At 41.4% G+C, this 20,298-nt stretch overlaps 1 protein-coding gene across 1 annotated transcript in view; it reads right to left on the reverse strand.

Annotated features, from left to right (window-relative positions):
* Positions 1 to 20,298, reverse strand: part of PIWIL4 (piwi like RNA-mediated gene silencing 4) — a 55,835-nt gene that overhangs the window by 3,629 nt on the left and 31,908 nt on the right. Inside the window, exons 13-18 of the mRNA XM_068989101.1 lie at positions 15,832 to 16,016; positions 13,804 to 13,876; positions 7,295 to 7,495; positions 6,196 to 6,299; positions 4,284 to 4,354; positions 2,769 to 2,922 (exon numbers count right to left, since the gene is read on the reverse strand). Of these exons, the coding sequence (XP_068845202.1) occupies positions 2,769 to 2,922; positions 4,284 to 4,354; positions 6,196 to 6,299; positions 7,295 to 7,495; positions 13,804 to 13,876; positions 15,832 to 16,016 (788 nt within the window). The remainder of the gene's footprint in view (positions 1 to 2,768; positions 2,923 to 4,283; positions 4,355 to 6,195; positions 6,300 to 7,294; positions 7,496 to 13,803; positions 13,877 to 15,831; positions 16,017 to 20,298) is intronic.

Raw genomic sequence — 20,298 nt, forward strand, 5'->3', positions numbered from 1 at the left:
TATGGAATGAGGTTTGTGACATTGTACAAGAGGCAGTGATCAAAGAAAAAGAAACGCAAAAAGGCAAAATGGTTGTCTGAAGAGGCCTTACAAATAGCTGAGAAAAGAAGAGACGCTGAAGTCAAGGGAGAAAAGGAAAGATATATCAATCTGAATGCAGAGTTCCAAAGAATAGCAAGGAGAGATAAGAAAGCCTTCCTCAGCGATCAATGCAAAGAAATAGAGGAAAACAGTAGAATGGGAAAGACTAGAGATCTCTTCAAGAAAATTAGAGATACCAAGGGAACATCTCATACAAAGATGGGTACAATAAAGGACACAAACAGTATGGACCTCACAGAAACAGAAAATATTAAAAGGTGGCAAGAGTACACAGAAGAACTATACAAAAAAGTATCTTAATGACCCAGATAACCACGATGGTGTGATCACTCACGTAGAGCCAGACATCCTGGAGTCCTAAATTAAGTGGCCTGAACAAGCATCATTATGAACAAAGCTAGTGGAGGTCATGGAATCCCAGTTGCACTATTTCAAATCCCGAAAGATGATGCTGTGAAAGTGCTGCACTCAACATGCCAGCAAATCTGGAAAACTCAGCAGTGGCCACAGGACTGGAAAAGATCAGTTTTCATTCCAATCCCAAAGAAAGGCAATGCCAAAGAATGTTCAAACTACCTCACAATTGCACTCATTTCACATACCAGGAAAGTAATGTTCAAAATTCCCCAAGCCAAGCTTCAACAGTATATGAACCAAGAAATTCCAGATGTTCAAGCTGGTTTTAGAAAAGGCAGAGGAACCAGAGATCAAATTGCCAACATCTGTTGGATCACAGAAAAGCAAGAGAGTTCCAGAAAAACATCTACTTCTGCTTCATTTATTATGTTAAAGCCTTTGACTGTGTGGATCACAACAAACTGGAAAATTCTTCAAGAGATAGGAATACCAGACCAGCTGACCTGCCTCCTGAGAAATTTGTATGCAGGTCAAGAAGTAACTGTTAGAACCGGACGTGGACCAATGGACTGGTTCCAAATTGGGAAAGGAGTATGTCAAGGCTGTATATTGCCACCCTGTTTATTTAACTTCTATGAAGAGTACATCATGTGAAATGCCTGGCTGGATGAAGCACAAGCTGGAATCAAGATAGCCAGGATAAATATCAATAACCTGAGATATGCAGATGATACCACTCTCATGGCAGAAAGCGAAGTGGAACTGAAGAGCCTCTTCATGAAAGTGAAAGAAGAGAGTGAAAAAGTTGGCTTAAAACTCAACATTCAGAAAATTAAGATCATGGCATCTGGTCCCATCACTTCATGGCAAATGGATGGGGAAACAATGGAAATAGTGACAGACTTTATATTCTTGAGCTCCAAAATCACTGCAGATGGTGACTGCAGCCGTGATATTAAAAAATGCTTGCTCCTTGGAAGGAAAGCTATGATCAACCTAGACAGCATATTAAAAAGCAGAGGTATCACTTTGCCAACAAAGGTCTATCTAGTCAAGGCTATGGTTTTTTTCCAGTAGTCATGTATGGATGTGAGAATTGGACCATAGGAAGGCTGAGCGTTGAAGAATTGATGTTTTTGAACTGTGGTGATGGAGAAGGAGATCCAACCACTCAATCCTAAAGGAAATCAGTCCTGAATATTCATTGGAAGGACTGATGCTGAAGCTGAAGCTCCAATACTTTGGCCACCTGATGTGAAGAACTGACTCACTGTAAAAGACCCTGATGCTGGGAAAGAGTGAAGGCAGGAGGAGAGGGGACGACAGAGAGTGAGATGGTTGGATGGCATCACAGGTTCGATGGACATGAGTTTGAGCACGCTCCGGGAGTTGGTGATGGACAGGAAGGCCTGGCGTGCTCCAGACCATGGGGTCACAAAGAGTCACACACGACTGAGCGACTGAACTGAAGTGACGCAAGGTCAGCGGGGAATGAGAAAGTTTGGCTCTGATAGTTTGAATGCAGCTAAAGGTGGGTTTGCCACTGAGCTATGATGCTCACTCTCCTCTCTGATGGTCACTGATGAGGTCAAGGTTTGGCTCCTTTGAGCCTTGACAGTTGTATGATGGTATAACTCCAGAGAGGAGAAGGAGTGCTGTGCACAACTTGGAATATAAGGCTTTCTGAGGATTTTAAGAAGCCATCTTGAGATCATAATCCTTCTCCATTTTCCCGGTTCTAACATTTTTCTTGCACTTACCACTGGATATAATCATGGAGGAAAGTGGACCAAGACATCGAATCTAGAAATCTGACAAGTAGAGGAAGGTTCTTGGTGTTTAGAATGGTCTGATTTCCAAATTCAGCCTTGATTTCACAGCACCCACACTGCCCTCAGCATCTTCCACACACCTGAGCTGCAGATCAGTGCCTGCACGTCAGAGACTCACCCTTGTGTTGATCTGGGCCTTGAATTTGAAACCAGAGCTTTTCCCCCCCAGCATGTTAGTATTTACGAAGCATCTTTAGCTGCCAGCAGCCCTGCAAGCTTCCTGCTGAATCTCAGTGTCAGCTGCTCTGGGCCTTCTTCTGGTACCCCTACCCAGGGCCCGCCAAAACTCACAGCACCCAGACCACTTACATAAGACTATCCCAACCACTCTCCAATCTAGGGGTGGTTGCACTCGCATAAGGCAGAAATGGAGCAAAACTTAACTGCACAAAAATTAAAAGAGATGCACATAATAATTTTAATAATTACGATGAATGTGCTAGAATTGGAAGTGGGAAAAGAATACTCAACTGATACCTGGTATTTGAACTTGCTTCGGTCACACTGCTCAGCAGTTGTGGGACTTCATAGTCGACGAGTGTCTGGAGCTGACCATCGCCAACACCGTCACGGTACACAATTATCCGTGCTGGCAAACCGTGGTTATTCCTATACCACCTGTTCAGTGCCCCTGCGGGATTTGATGTTAATAAGAAAAGGATGACTTGTCCGATGCCAACAAAGAATAACATTCCCATATATTTCAATGTTTAAATAGCTTGCTATTTCAGACCGCAGTGAGATAGGGTAATACCTATTTTGGGTTGTTTTGCAATAATATAAAATTGGATAACTTTCTGGAACATTGCTGCATTTCTGCTATTTAAGGAATCATAATGGCTTCTGTGGCATAATATATACTCAAACTCAGCATATCTCTTTAGTAAAATTTTAATATCTAAGCAATAAATTAAAATTTAACTTATTCCATAGACATACAAATTCCCCCAAGCCAAATTAATTCTCATTTAGTTTCTTTCAATCTTTAAATCCTCTCAATAAGGAAAGCCTGGATAATATTATATAGTTTTCTTCTCTAATGAGCATAAATATGAAAACATAAGGAAAAGACTTGGCTGCTCCTGTAAAAAAAACATCTCTTCACACCGACTCACCCATAAGTCTTGCTGACAATATGAACTCTGAAAAATTTCCACACACTTTAAGAAACTGCCTAAAGAGCAGAGACTCCTACCCAACAGAAACTTTTCATAACTACTGCTAAAAAACATGACCAGGTTTTGAAGTGAAGAGAAAGTAATATGATAAAATATTTCTTTTCCTGCATATATGGCACCATTGTATTAGGAGAGTTTATGGTCCTGGAGATTAATTTTAGTTTGATAGAAGATGACCATATGTATAAGTCCACTACCAGTACATATCACCAAATGCACCTTTTTGAGAAACAAGTATTTACAACCCCTCAGAGTTTATAGTTGTGATGGTGCAGACTGGGGGCGGGGGGAGTTGTACACATTGCTAGGCAGGGGCCAAGCCAGTTTCGGACCTGGGTTGGAAAAGATATGGGAACCCCAGACCCCTCTTTCCACTGCACTCCTCTGTGAGGAGGGCACCCACCCCACCTTTGTCTTCCCCATTTTCTCCTCCGATGCTACACCTGACCTGCCAGCACCCCCACGCCAGTCCCCCAGGCTTCTCTCCTGTTTCTAGACCTGGTCTGTCACAATCCTTATGCCTCCAGGCTAAGTTTCTTTTGGCCTTCAAACTGCTTGCCAGAGCCACCAGCAGCTACAAACTTTTCTTTCCTCCTCGCTTTCAGTTTTTCACACAGAGACAGAAACGTAAATTCCACAGCGCCTATCTATCAGCCTGAGTCAGGCCACAGCTTTGGGGTCTCCAACTAGGTGCCAACTGACTCAGGGAGACTTAAGGAGTCTGTTTCCACCTGTCTGATCTGCTAGAAGCTTATGGACTTTGGGTCTGAAGGAGCAGTCCGTGGAGCCCACCCCACTGCTATGAGTTTAGTACCGATCATGAACACTTTTAAGCAGTCTGCAACATGAGCTGTTGTTCTCTGAAGGATACAGCGGGAAAACCACCTAAAGTAAGCAAAGAAACAAAGTAAAGTTCACCTTTGAAAGTTCTGCTATCAACATGCATATGTATTAAATTAAGAAGTAGACATAGCTAAATCAATGTTCATAACTTTGTATACACTATATGATCACTATTATATTAAAATGCTCTCCCTCACCCCCCTCCCACTCACTAAAATTTACTGATACTAGAAACTAAAGCATCAGATGTCTCTGGGTTCAAGTCTTGGCTGGTAAATTCACCAACTGTGTGACTTTATTATATGAACCTAAGCTTCAGTTTCCTCATTTGTGCCAAGGAAATTTACAAAATAGTAATATAGTTAGTGGGCTCCCCAGGTAGCTCAGTGGTAAAGAATCTGCCTGCCAATGCTGGAGCCACAGAAAACTTGGGTTCAATCCCTGGATCAGAAGATACCCTGGAGGAGGAAATGGCAACCCACTCCAGTACCCCTACCTGGACAATCCCATGAACAGAGGAGCCTGGCGGGGTTGCATGGCTCCCCATGGGGTTCCATGGGGTTGCAAAGAGTCAGATGCGACTGAAGTGACTTAGCATGCAAAGCAGTTAGTATCTCATAGGGTTGTTGTAAAAATTAGATAAAATACCGAAAGTACTTGGTTCGGCACTTGGTACATAATAAGCGCTGATTAATACAGGCCACTATATTATTAAGGAAATGTATTAGTCTGGCAGTAGACCTTCTACTTTCAAATTATTCAAAGATTTCTCAAGGATAAACTTCATTTCTATAGGTAAGCTTTGGGGAATTGAAATCTTAACATGATTAACTTAATCTAGACTTCAGAAGCAAGTTCTCTTGCTAAAATTATTAATTAAAAGCACTTATAACATGAAGATAATGACTTAGTGATACATAATATCTCCATTTCTCTAGTTCTCTAAAAATGTGCAATAATCATGGTGCAATTAGAAATGTTGCTAAGAAGCCAGAAATCCCTTAGGTGTTTGATTAAGGAAGTGACACTCAGAACAGGGATCTCATACAACCCGGAATGAAGTTGGAGGCATGCAAACTGTTGCTTTGTCTGTTTTCCACAATCCCAAATATATACCTGATCACAAATTTAATGGAGTAAATCAAAGAGCTTAATTCTAGGAAGAAAACCTGTTGCAAACAGCCTCAAAACACATTGTTTAGTTATAAATACTGAAACAATTCTAAGAACTACAATTTAACATGTACTATGAGTCAATATTTAATGTGTTATCCCTCATCCTGCCTATGTTTGCTTTTTCCTAAAGAAGATGTATTTTATTTCTTATTTATTTATTTATTTTTGGCTGGTGTCTCAGCATATGGGATCTTAGTCCCCCAACAAGGGATCAAACCCGTGTCCCCTGCAGTGAAAAAGCAGAGTCTCAACCACTGAATCACCAGGGAAGTCCACTGCCTATGTTTTTAAAAGCTGTGTAAATAAACAACCACCATATCAAGTTTCTGTGACTATTGAAAATATTAACAAGCATGTCTTGAACATTTACACAGAATAGGTAAGTTGTAGATCAGGATATAAATCCAGGCAACCTGATTCTCAACTGCGTGACATCATGAACGTAAACTTTCTACTACAGAGCATATAAGAAATAGCCTGTCTTAATGTACTTATAAAAATAGTTTTTTATTGAAGCTAAATTTTACTCCAATATTACCCATCATATTTATATATGTGAATAAAATTTGTGACCACAAGTGTTCATATTTTAAAAATGAGTGAAGAATACAAACTATTCCTTGCTGTATAGCCTTTAGTTAAATCAAACTAAACTGTAGTAAAAGTCCAAACAGTTTAAGACTATGTTAGGGTAATTTTAAAAGTACCTGGTGATTCTGGGGTTAATACTGGCCACAAATCCAACCACCATCGTTCCCTGGCTGAACGCATCTTTACAGACATTGATACCAACCACCATCAGGGACTTTAACTGTAAAATTAGATTTTTCATGATTTAATGGAATGAGGTATTATTTTCCCAAGCAATGACTTAATATGCAATTTTTAAAAGACTCTCCATGGTTATGAATTTATTTAAATTAAACTCTGCCAGGGAGATCAAGGTCCAGATGAGGCAGGTTATTAAACCAGAAACCAGAGAAACTTAAAGACAGAGGGAAGAATATAGTACATACTTTGATTAAGAGACACACTGTAATCCAAAATGGCCACCAACCACTGCTGGGGTAGGCAAGGGCCATTGATGGCTTAAGGGTTCCGGTAAAGCGGTCGGTCCATCATTTATCCCTTGCCTCAAAGCTGAAGGAATTTGAAGGGAAATTCCATTCCCCATTCTTTAGCTCTCCAAGGAATCCTCACTTGTCTGCATGCCTCCAGAAGAAGCAGCTGAGGGTAACCTCGTTTATCCTGATTAAGGGAACAAGCAATGGGCTCTCATTCCTGTTTCACCACTTCTTTCCACAGTGACCATAGTTCAGGAAAGAGAATAGCATTTTTTCAGTTCCCAACACAAACTGGAGGTTTACATCACAGGTGCGGCTACTTCCTTAAGCTCTTGGAGTGTGGGGGGAGAGGCGTTCCATCTAGAGTGCAAGGGTCCTCTGTAAGGTAGTGCCCTGCTAAAAGCAGGGAAAGGCAGGGGCCACAGAACCCAGATTTTAAATGATGGCTCCAAATCAAGTCCCTCCAAGTCGATGCCAGACTAGATTCTCTTTCGTGAAACAGTCTGCTACCGGCTTGACTAACGCGCCACGAGAACAGGGGCCACAACTCACCCTCCAGACCTTCCCAGTGGCTGGTGTATAATGGAACCCAGAGCAGACAAACAGATAAACAATAAACTGACCCAATAAACAAACAGTGCAAATATTTCCAGAATCACATGAAAATATCTCCTACTTTGATTCACTTTTTAAAATTCATAACTGATTGGTGACTAAAAGGAAAAGAGAGGCAGTTCCTCACCGGGATCTCCACTGCCCAGAGCTCACCCCCGAGTTTACAGATCATTTGCATGGCAATCTTGGTGGTGACACTCAGCATCATCCCCTGCTTATTCAACGTCTGAGCACGCACACACTGGCTGGGGACTGGGCAGTCGGAGCTCAAATATTTTTTAATGGAATCATAATAGCTCGTCTGCATGGAAGGCAGAATACACATCACCTAAAAACAAAACAGACAGCACCAATATCAAAAAGAAGAAAGCCAATTTACTTATGTTGAGAGGATGCTTTAAAAAACAATGAATTTCCAAAACATCTTTCGCCCTTACACTCCCAAGAAGCAAACAGCACACCTACAATTCTCTTAAACGGTCTTTAAAGAGAAGACAATGAATCTAAGCCTTCTGAAATGCCTTCTCATCAGCCATCTGCTCTGCAAAGACCCCCTCCAATCCTGCCACCTCCTTGGGCTCTTCCTTCCTCTCTGCTTCTCTCCTGATGTGATTCGGTCAGTTTCCTCAAATTCCCTTCCAACCTAGCTTTTCCTCCAGTTACCTCTCTTCTTTGCAGTGACCCTTCCCTGTGGCTCTCCAGCGCCCCCCTGCCCACTCCCCAACTGCATCCACAGACAAGCAAAGTGGAGAATTCCCTTAAATTGTAGTCTTTTCCCCATTAGGCCCTGGACATCCGAAATTAAAGAAAAAACAACAGTTTTTGTTTTTGTTTGTCTACTCGGACTTGAATGTAGGGTATGACAGGAGGGAAAATAAGGAGAAAGACGCTTCAGGTGCCCTGGTCAATTCCAGTCTTCTCTGTTACTGCCAATACTTACCATCAGGTATTTCCCTCACAGAAGGACCTCTCCTGGCCTAACTCCATCTCCTTCCTATCTTTTATTCTCTACTTTCAACCACCCCCATCCCCCAAATTATAGAAAAGATAGGCACTGTCATAATCAACAGAAAACAAATATAGTGACTTTTTTTCACCTATAGAATTGTTCCATATCACAACATCAAAAGCTAAAATTATTTACACTTAATCATATAAAGCAGAAGAAAATATTTTTAAAGTACCAGAAAAATTATCTTAGGGGCCTTCCTGCCTTGCATCCCGGGAATTTGGGGCTAAGCAAGGAGTGGCCCAATGGGAACCAGGATCATAAGAAGGTGAGACCCAAGAGAAACTGGTTACACACCAGGGATGAGAAGTAAGCAAGTATGTGGAGAATAATAAGGGCCATGCTTCTCACTCTCAGAGATAAGGGGTACAGATATGGAAAGGGAGAACCATCTCCTGTGGCACTGGGTTGCAACTGGGGACCTGAACATGTTTCATATTTAAAATTTGATAAAATATCTTAATATATAAATAGATACATACAGTAATAAAATAGATGCAAGTGTTCTTGTATATATATGCACACCCATGCAACAATGGTAGTTTAGTCGCTAAGTCATGTCCAACTCTTGTGACCCCACAGACTAGCCCACCAGGTTCCTCTGTCCATTGGATTTCACAGGCAAGAATACTGGAGTGGATTGCCATTTCCTTCTCCAGGAGATCTTCTCCACTCAGGGACTGAACCCACATTTCCTGCACCGCATGCAAACTTTTCACTACTGAGCCACCAGGGAAGCCCACGCACATACACACATACACATATTTCCTAGCTTTGCCCATTGGGAAAGCCTAGGGGCCATGACATCCCAGTATAAATAAGCACACCCAGTGCCCAGATCTTGGTTTGTGATACTGATCTCTTCCAAAAGGAGTCAGGGCTCATTGGAGAAATATACAATTCCAGAGTTGGGCAGAAAAACTTAAATTAACCTGGAATATCTTACTTTGCCAGACAGTAAGGAAGTGTTCCACGAAAGATAAGAAAACATCAAAAAGACAGAAGCCATATTGAATGGAGTTCCTACTGGCAAAACCAAGGACAATTTGGACATAGGGCCTCAAAGACTCAGACACGACTGAGCGACTGGGCTTATGCACATAGGCTGTAAGAATGGATTCAGACAAGAATTATCAATGGACTCTAACACTAGTGGGTGAAGCTGGATGAGGAACAGGATATTTACATAGTCTCAAAGTATCTCCCTACCAAAAAAAAAATCCTAATTACCAAAAAGTGTAACTTTATAAAGAAGAAGCTTGACAGAATCCACCCTAGTAATGGAGTACCCCCTGGTAAGAACACAGAATCATTCCTGTGATATTGCTGCCTGAAGTGCATAAACTGAATTTAATGATAAAGAAACAGTAGACAAACCCAAAGTGAGAGACACTGTATAGAATAACTGGTCTATTATACTCTTAAAGACTGGAAGGTCATCCAAGTCAACGGAAACTATGGAACTGTTACAAACTGAAGAAGAGATTAAAGAGAAAAGGCAACTAAATGCAATATATTAGATCTATTCATTAAGGAAAACATTCTCAGGACAAATGGAGAAATGTGAATGGAATTGGTAGATTAGCTGGTTGTACAGCTCCTTGATTTTGATGGTTGTTCTGTGGTTCCGTAGGAGAGTGACCCTGTTTGTAGGAAATGTGCGTAACTGTATTAAAAGGGTAATGTGCATCATGCCTGTAACTTACTCTCAAATGTTCAGGAAAAAATAAATAAATAAGACAGGAAGGGAGGAAGGGAAAGAGGGAGGGAGACAGGGAGGAGAGGAAATGACAAGAAAATGATAGTAAACATAATCAAACGCCAATCATCGGGGAATCTGAGTGAATGGTATATTAGAGTTCTTTGTACTATTCTTGCAACTTTTCTGTAAGTTCAATTTTTCATTTTAAAGTGAAAAATAAATGCTCTTAGAGTGAGAATTTCTCTGGTTTAATAACATCCTTATGTTGTATGGAAATACAAAAAAACCTCGAATAGCCAAAGCAATCTTGAGAAAGAAGAATGAACTGGAGGAATCAACCTGCCTGACTTCAGGCTCTACTACAAAGCCACAGTCATCAGGACAGTATGGTACTGGCACAAAGACAGAAATATAGATCAATGGAACAAAATAGAAAGCCCAGAGATAAATCCACACACCTATAGACACCCTTGCCTGGAAAATCCCAAGGACAGAGGAGCCTGGTAGGCTGCAGTCCATGGGGTCACTAAGAGTCGGACACGACTGAGTAACTTCCCTTTCGCTTTTCACTTTCATGCATTGGAGAAGGAAATGGCAACCCACCCCAGTGTTCTTGCCTGGAGAATCCCAGGGACGGGGGAGCCTGGTGTGCTGCCGTCTCTGGGGTCGCACAGAGTCGGACATGACTGAAGCGACTTAGCAGCAGCAGCAGCATAGACACCCTTATTTTTGACAAAGGAGGCAAGAATATACAATGGATTAAACACAATATCTTTAACAAGTGGTGCTGGGAAAACTGGTCAACCACTTGTAACAGAATGAAACTAGATCACTTTCTAACACCATACACAAAAATAAACTCAAAATGGATTAAAGATCTAAACGTAAGACCAGAAACTATAAAACTCTTAGAGGAGAACACAGACAAAACATTCTCCGACATAAATCACAGCAGGATCCTGTATGATCCACCTCCCAGAATACTGGAAATAAAAGCAAAAATAAACAAATGGGATCTAATTAAAATTAAAAGCTTCTGCACAACAGAGGAAACCATAAGCAAGGTGAAAAGACAGCCTTCTGAATAGGAGAAAATAATAACAAATGAAGCAACTGACAAACAACTAATCTCAAAAATATACAAGCAACTCCTGCAGCTCAATTCCAAAAAAATAAACAACCCAATCAAAAAATGGGCCAAAGAACTAAACAGACATTTCTCCAAAGAAGACATACAGATGGCTAACAAACACATGAAAAGATGCTCAACATCACTCATTATCAGAGAAATGCAAATCAAAACCACAATGAGGTACCATTTCACATCAGTCAGAATGGCAGCGATCCGAAAGTCTACAAGCAATAAATGCTGGAGAGGGTGTGGAGAAAAGGGAACATTCTTACACTGTTGGTGGGAATGCAAACTAGTACAGCCACTATGGAGAACAGTGTGGAGATTCCTTAAAAAATTGCAAATAGAACTGCCTTATGACTCAGCAACCCCACTGCTGGGCATACATACCAAGGAAACCAGAATTGAAAGAGACACATGTACCCCAATGTTCATCGCAGCACTGTTTACAATAGCCAGGACACGGAAACAACCTAGATGTCCATCAGCAGATGAATGGATAAGTAAGCTGTGGTACATATACACAATGGAGTATTACTCGGCCATTAAAAAGAATACGTTTGAATCAGTTCAAATGAGGTGGATGAAACTGGAGCCGATTATACAGAGTGAAGTAAGCCAGAAAGAAAAACACCAATACAGTATACTAACACATATATATGGAATTTAGAAAGATGGTAATGATAACCCTGTATGTGAGACAGCAAAAGAGACACAGATGTGTAGAGCAGACTTTTGGACTCAGAGGGAGAGGGAGAGGGTGGGATGATTTGGGAGAATGGCATTGAAGCATGTATACTATCATGTAAGAAACGAATCACCAGTCTATGTTTGATGCAGGATACAGGATGCTTGGGGCTGGTGCACGGGGATGATCCAGATAGATGATATGGGGTGGGAGGTGGGAGGGGGGTTCAGGATTGGGAACTCATGTACACCCGTGGCTGATTCATGTCAATGTATGGCAAAACCAATACAGTATTGTAAAATAAAATAAAGTAAAAATAAAAATTTTAAAAATAAAATAAAAAAATAACATCCTTATGGGTAAATTTTTGTGGAAAGAGATAGCTAACTAAACTGCTTTGTGTGAGATATGAATAGCAAGGCTGGCAGGTGGGATGAACAAGCCAGGTGATTAAGACAACAGCTGGGGCAGAGAAGCACTGCAGTGCAGTGAGAGGCTGAGTGAACATTTCCAAGACACGGGAAGGGTTGAGAGATCCTTTACGAAAATATAAGCCAATTTTAACTTGTCTGGAATGGTGGTATGTGATGTAATCGTGCCTTGACCCCAAACCCTCAGCAAAGTCAGCTACACAACACACACACATACACACACACCACACACACACTCACCACACACATACTCACTACACACACACACCACACCACATACACACACTCACCACACATACACTCACCACACAGACACACACACACATACTTACCACAGACACAGATACAGACCAGACACTCATCACACACTACACACACACACTACACACACACTCACCCCCCCACACATACGCACACACTACACACACCACACACTCACCACACACACATATATACACACTCACCACACACATGCATTCACCACACACACACACTACACACACACACCATACCACACACACAGACACACACCACACACACACAGCACACACATATGCACTCACTACACACACACACACCACACACACACTAACTATACACAGCACACACATATGCACTCACTACACACACCACACACACACACCCCACACATGCATATACACACACCACACACACATGCACTCACTACACACACACACCATACCACACACACACATACGCTCACTACACACAGACACTACACACATACACCACATCACACACACACATACTCATGACACACACACATACACATCCTCCACACGTGCACACACTACACACACACCCTCCACATATACACACACCATATACACATTCACTCACTACACACACACATACACACACTCACCACACACATGCATTCACCACACACACACACCACACCACACACACACATACACACACTCACCACACACAACATGCACTCACACACACACGATACTTTGGTAAATGAAGCAATTGTGGGTATCCCTCAGGGTATTATAAAGCAGAAGGAAAGGGCACCCATGAAGGGGGACAAGAATTCAGGGGAAGAGGAACATGGGACCATAGGCGACGTGAAAACTTACACCTTCCAAGAACCCCCTGAAACACGAGAAGAAAACTGGGTGCCCCAACACTTATGGGATAAGATGAGAGTCAATTTATCTTAAACCTTAAGTAAAAGATGACCCCCACCAACAAGCTGAAAATATGCAGATATCCAATAAGCTGACAAAGGGGTAGGCGCTCAGCCATGTCCAAATCTTTTCGGTTCCCATGGACTGTAGCCCACCAGGCTCCTCTGTCCATGGGATTCTCCAGGCAAGAATACTGGAGTGGGTTGCCATTCCCTTCTTCAGGGGATGTTCCCGACCCAGGGATCAAACCCACATCTCTTGTGTCTCCTGCATTCGCAGGCAGATTCTTTACCACTAGTGCCACTGGGTTAAAAAGTAATATTAGAAATATGAAAGGAAAATAAAATATCTGGTTAAAATACCAAGATTAATACTTTATTGGGTGTTTGGGGAAATGCACAGCAATTTGAAAACATGTGGGAGAATATGTTTAAATTCCTTCTTTCAAGACTGTTTGTTAGATATGAAGAAAAATAAAAATTATACCTCAAAACACAAAAAACTATCCTATACTTACCAACTGAACCTCGTATTTAACATACTTCTGTATAGCGTGAATAAATGCAGCTGGATTTTCTTGTACTTTTATGCTACATAAAAAGATTAATTTTGAAAATGTATGAATTTTAGTAGCACATAATCATATAGCCTTAAAAATAATAGCAGTCGATTTTTATAACAGACTATAATTTGAGGGGAAAAAAAATCATTAAACTGAAACCTTTTGCGTCTAAAATTGCTTCTCCCAAACAAGATATGCCAGAAACATTTAACTACTACTTTTATTAACACAAAAAACAGGTTAGTGAAAACTAAAATTTTCTCCATTGTATGGAGTCCCCAGAGATTCCATCTAAACCACAATTCTGTTGTTCAAAATGGAATTGAAGGCGTACTTTTGAAACTACAAGTCTCACTATCAAACGTTTGAAACAGAGTTCAAGTTAAATCGGGACTAAAAATTCTGTAATCTGAATCTCCATGGGAACTCTAAAATAAAAATCATCAGATTAATGAGATCAAGATATCCAGTTAATCTGTATGATTCAAACTAAAAGATTTTTTTTCCTTGTGGCACCTTGCATGGAGCCTGGAATATCTAGCCTTAATTAATCAGTCAATCAGTGGACAAGTACTTATCAATTATCTGTTCTGTGGCTACAGTATATTAGGGGCCAGAGGTTACAGAAAGTGATTCCACTCAGAGGAATTCATAGATCTATTTTCTTGACATGGGTTCAATCTCTCATATGTATACATGCTTGGAACGGTCCCAGTGCCCAGGGGCCTTTTAAAGCTTGCCCACCAGGTGGCAGGACCACTATCTGCCTCGCGCTGGTTACAACAGGAGTGACCAGCAATGCTGTTTCAGATGGGAGAAACTACGCATATAAATATAATGAGTAAATAGATACGTCACAGGAGAGGAAAAAGGATGGAATAAAATACGAGCTTTCAAATAAAACAGGCCAAGAACAGAACAAGAGCACAGATTTGTTGGAATCCGGGTGAAAAAGAGCCTGTGATGCCAGTCCAGGTCTGAGACTGTAGCTTCTTTCTTTAATCTTTTCCTGTCTTCTTACCTCATGGGTTGAGAGAAATTAGAGCAGGTGAAACTCAACCCAGGTGATTTGTTAACAGATTTGATAAGGAGAGAATTCTAAACCAGAGTGTAAAATGAGACTTCGGGAACAGCTATGGTTTACAACAATTCTTGCGCTGATGATGTAATGAATTAGTAACCATGTATTTAAAGAATAACTCCCCACCCTGGCAATTAGGACATTTGTGCCTCCACTACAACAAAGAGAAATAAGTATCTGTTGTTCTTTTTTTAAGCAATGAAGTAAGGCGTGACCAACTTTGTGGCTTTTCTAAATTGAAACAGCATTCAGCTTTGAGTGTGACTATATATGAATGGACCCCTTGCTAAATAGAAAGCGTCATATTTATCTCATCCCATGCAAACAGCATAGCATTTACTATGTAGCAGTAGATACTCAACAAATGTTCAAAGGTTAAATGAATGACCTGGTTCTATCAGCAAACTATCTAGATGACTAATCTTATGCCACAGGAACAGAAGAAGAAAACTTGTTTCAGATCTATTTTTACATTAAATTTTAAATCATAAAATCTATCAAATTAGTCAGGAAATGCAACTTTTGTTAATATCCTGACTGCTGTTAAGTTTTATAAACAAGTGATATGGAGGAATTAAGAAAAAAGCTGAGAAGGCAATATCTGGATTTATTAAGAATTCATATCTCAACTAGTACTGGAAAGACATGAGGTAATGAGACTACTGCCTAGGAAGAATTATGAAAATAAAGTTTTACAAAAACCAACATAAAATACATCTTAACTGGATAAAATTTTAATCATTGCCAACTCTACGTATAAATATTTTCTTGGGACTCTATAGTAGGAAATTTTACTGACATAAAGAAACATTTGTAGCTCTTTCAGCCATTAACTCCTATTACCTTTCTAATCAAACCATATTAACATATGAAAAAAATGAGAATTTTCAGCATCTTCTCACATTTTGGGGTGATCCACATTAAATCCCATGGGACTTCCAACTCTTCTCAAGCAGTTCAGAAAGTTCTCTGTCACACTTTCAGCTCTGTTACTACATATAACCAGCCATTTATTCAAAGACCGTGCACTTAAAACCTTGCAAGTTCGTATATCCTTGGACCAGTCAGCTGCAGAGGCAGGTTGACACTGAGAAAAATAACAGAGAATAATTAAATAAAAAGATAATATGGAGATATTTCATATTTGTCATAACAGAACAATTCAGTACAGTTTGCTACTCACAGACTTAAAACACACATATAAGTACTTCACATCTGAACACAACACACACTTCTTGGGACTGGAGGCAACTGAATGACACCCCAGGTCAACCCTTCCTTGCCTGTAGATCCTTGCCAAGTCCCTTCACCTCATGGGGCTCTGCCATGGCAAAGGCAAGTGTCCGGTTCAAATCTCTAGGTTCCCAGGAATTCCCTAGTGGTCCAGTGGTTAGGATTCCAAGCTTTCACTGTGGAGGACACAGGTTCAATCCTTGGTAGAGGAGCTAAGACCCCACAAGCTGCACAGTGTGATCAAGAGGAAAAAAAAACAACCCCAAAAGCAAACCCCACACAAATCTCTAGGTTCCCTTCCAGCTCTAAAAGCCTAAGATCTTTACTACAAAGGCTCATGTGAGTGACTGTCCAGTTTGTTCTCTTTGCTTTAGGCATCTAGAAGTCCTAAGTGGGAAATGCTGATGACTGACCTTCCAGGTCACCATACTGAGATGAACAGACCCTACAATTAAGACTACACATGATACTAGGAGTAGCTATAGCCAGAAGCAAAGATGAAGCCAAGACACAGGCTCCTATCTTATTCTTAGACACTTCCCCAGCTGACCAGGAAAAACAATCTCCCGACATTGAAGAGGGCAGACTTCAGACTAGTCCCCAGCCTTCTGAAATCAAATCAAAAGTCCCTGGTGTGTGAGCCAGGAAGAACCACTGGTAGAATTTAAAAGGACACTGTAAGCTAATCCCTTGCTACTCAGAGTGTCGTCTTGTAGCAGCACTGTCTCCTGAGAGATCGTTAGAAATGCAGTCCTGGGCCCCATCCCAGGCCCACTGAACCAGACTCTGCATGTTAACGGGTTCCCCAGTGATTCGTCCGCACAGTACTGTTTAAGAAGCATTGCAATCCCCTTGTTTTACAGACTGAAACGCGATGGCTGAAAGCGGTTATGGAGCCAGCTGGCGGCAGTGGACTTGACTTTGCAGGCAGAGCATTTTCCACCAAGCGCTCTGACTACCCGGCCCCAGCCATCCTCTCAGTGCCATGTCACAGAAGGCCAGGCAGGGGCTCAGCTTCAGGGGACAACCTTCACCTAAGAACCAAGGGGCAGGGTTCGGCTTCCAGAAGGGCTCTGTCTCGAGCCAGGATTCATTCTTTCCCGTTACAGCCAGTGTGAGGAGAACCACAGCCCTCTCACTTACACTCTCACCTTTACCAGCTGGGAGGTGACTCAGGACACACACCCAAGGCCACTCTGAGGCCTGTGAACTTTTTCTGTACTCAATTTCTCAAAGTGAAAGTTGCTCAGTCATGTTCGACTTTTTGCAACCATCATAGTCAACAAAAAAGTTCAAAATGCAGTACTTGGATGCAATGTCAAAAACGACAAAATGATCTCTGTTCATTTCCAAGGCAAACCATTCAATATCACAGTAATCCAAGTCTACACCCCTATCAGTAATGCTGTAGAAGCTAAAGTCAAATGTTCTATGAAGACCTACAAAACCTTTGAGAACTAACACCAAAGAAAGATGTCCTCGTCATTATAGAGGACTGGAATGCACATGTAAAGAGTCAAGAGCTACCTGGAATAACAGGCAAATTTGGCCTTGGAGCACAAAATGAATCAGGGCAAAGATTAATGGAGTTTTGCCAAGAGAATGCACTGGTCATAGCAAACACCCTCACCCAACAACACAAGAGAAGACTCTACACATGGACATCAGCAGATGGTCAATACCGAAATAAGATTGATTATATTCTTTGCAGACAAAGATGGAGAGGCTCTATACAGTCAGCAAAAACAAAATCAGGAGCTGACTGTGGCTCAGATCATGAACTCCTTATTACCAAAAAGACTTAAATTGAAGAAAGTAGGGAAAACCGCTAGACCATTCAGGTATGACCTAAATCAAATCCTTTATGATTATACAGTGGAAGTGAGAAATAGATTCAGGGTATTAGATCTGATAGACAGAGTGCCTGAAGAACTATGGATGGAGGTTCATGACATTGTGCAAGAGGCAGTGATCAAGACAATCCCCAAGAAAAAGAAATGCAAAAAGGCAAATGGTTGTCTGACAAGGGCTTACAAATAGCTGAGCAAAGAAGAGAAGCTAAAGGCAAAGGAGAAAAGGAAAGATATACCCATTTGAATGCAGAGTTCCAAAGAACAGCAAGGAGAGATAAGAGAGCCTTCCTCAGTGATCAGTGCAAAGAAATAGAGGAAAACAATAGAATGGGAAGACTAGAGATCTCTTCAAGAAAATCAGAGATACCAAGGGAACATTTTATACAAAGACGAGCACAATAAAGGACAGAGATGGTATGGATCTAACAACAGCAGAAGATATTAAGAAGAGGTGGCAAGAATACACAGAAGAACTATATACAACAGATCTTCATGACCCAGATAACCACGATGGTGTGATCACTCACCTAGAGCCAGACATCCTGGAATGTGAAGTCAAGTGGGCTTTAGGAAGCATCACTACAAACAAAGCTAGTGGAGGTGATGGAATTCCAGCTGAGCTGTTTCAAATCCTGAAAGATGATGCTATAAAGTGCTGCACTCAATATGCCAGCAAATTTGGAAAACTCAGCAGTGGCCACAGGACTAGAAAAGGTTAGTTTTCATTCCAATCCCAAAAAAAGGCAATGCCAAAGAATCGTCAAACTACCACACGACTGTACTCATCTCACATGCTAGCAAAGTAATGCTCAAGATTCTCCAAGCCAGGCTTCAACGGTATATGAACCATGGACTTCCAGAAGTTCAAGCTGGTTTTAGAAAAGGCAGAGGAACCAGAGATCAAATTGCCAACATCCGCTGGATCATCGAAAAAGCAGGAGAATTCCAGAAAAACATCTATTTCTGCTGTACTGACTGCCAAAGCCTTTGACTGTGTGGATCACAATAAACTGTGGAAAATTCTGAACGAGATGGGAATACCAGAACACCATACCTGCCTCCTGAGAAATCTGTATGCAGGTCAGGAAGCAACAGTTAGAACTGGACATGGACCAACAGACTGGTTCCAAATAGGAAAAGGAGTACATCAAGGCTGTATATTGTCACCCTGCTTATTTAATTTATATGCAGAGTACATCATGAGAAATGCTGGACTGGAAGAAACACAAGCTGGAATCAAGATTGCCGGAAGAAATATCAATAACCTCAGATATGCAGATGACACCACTCTTGTCAGAAAGTGAAGTGGAACTGAAGAGACTCTTGATGGAAGTGAAAGAGGAGAGTGAAAAAGTTGGCTTAAAACTCAACATTCAGAAAATTAAGATCATGGCATCTGGTTCCATCACTTCATGGGAAATAGATGGGGAAACAATGGAAACAGTGACAGACTTTATTTTGGGGGGCTCCAAAATCACTGCAGATGGTGATTGCAGTCATGAAATTAAAAGACACTTGCTCCTTGGAAGAAAAGCTATGACCAACCTAGACAGCTTATTAAAAAGCAAAGACATTACTTTGCCAACAAAGGTCCATCTAAACAAAGCTATGGTTTTTCCAGTGGTCATGTATGGATGTGAGAATTGGACTGTGAAGAAAGCTGAGCGCCGAAGAATTGATGCTTTTGAACTGTGGTGTTGGAGAAGACTCTTGAGAGTCCCTTGGACTGCAAGGAGATCCAACCAGTCCATCCTATAGGAGATCAGTCCTGGGTGTTCATTGGAAGGACTGATGCTGAAGCTGAAACTCCAGTACTCTGGCCACCTGATGTGAAGAACTGACTCAGTGTAAAAGACCCTGATGCCAGGAAAGATGAAAGGCGGGAGGAGAAGGTGACGACAGAGGATGAGATGGTTGGATGGCATCACCGACTTGATGGACATGAGTTTGAACAAGCTCCGGGAGTTGGTGATGGACAGGGAAGACTGGTGCGCTCTAGTCCATGGGGTCACAAAGAGTGAGACAAGACTGAGTGACTGAACTGAACTGAACTATATTGTCCATGGAATTCTCCAGACCAAAATACTGGAATGGGTACTGCCAGGAGCCAGTGTGAGGAATCCCGCCCGTGACAAGGTCATGAGGAAGGAAGCTGACATACGCAAGGCGTGCTCAGACTTCAGGGGCCCCTCTGGAAATTCCTAAGCATGTACCCCAACAAAAATCAGCCAGTTTTTGTGCTCTGCTTTTCCAGTCTTCTGACATTCCCTGGAAAAAGTCAAT

The sequence above is a fragment of the Capricornis sumatraensis genome, chromosome 16 (assembly GCF_032405125.1).
Source record: "Capricornis sumatraensis isolate serow.1 chromosome 16, serow.2, whole genome shotgun sequence".
Classification (NCBI taxonomy): domain Eukaryota; kingdom Metazoa; phylum Chordata; class Mammalia; order Artiodactyla; family Bovidae; genus Capricornis; species Capricornis sumatraensis.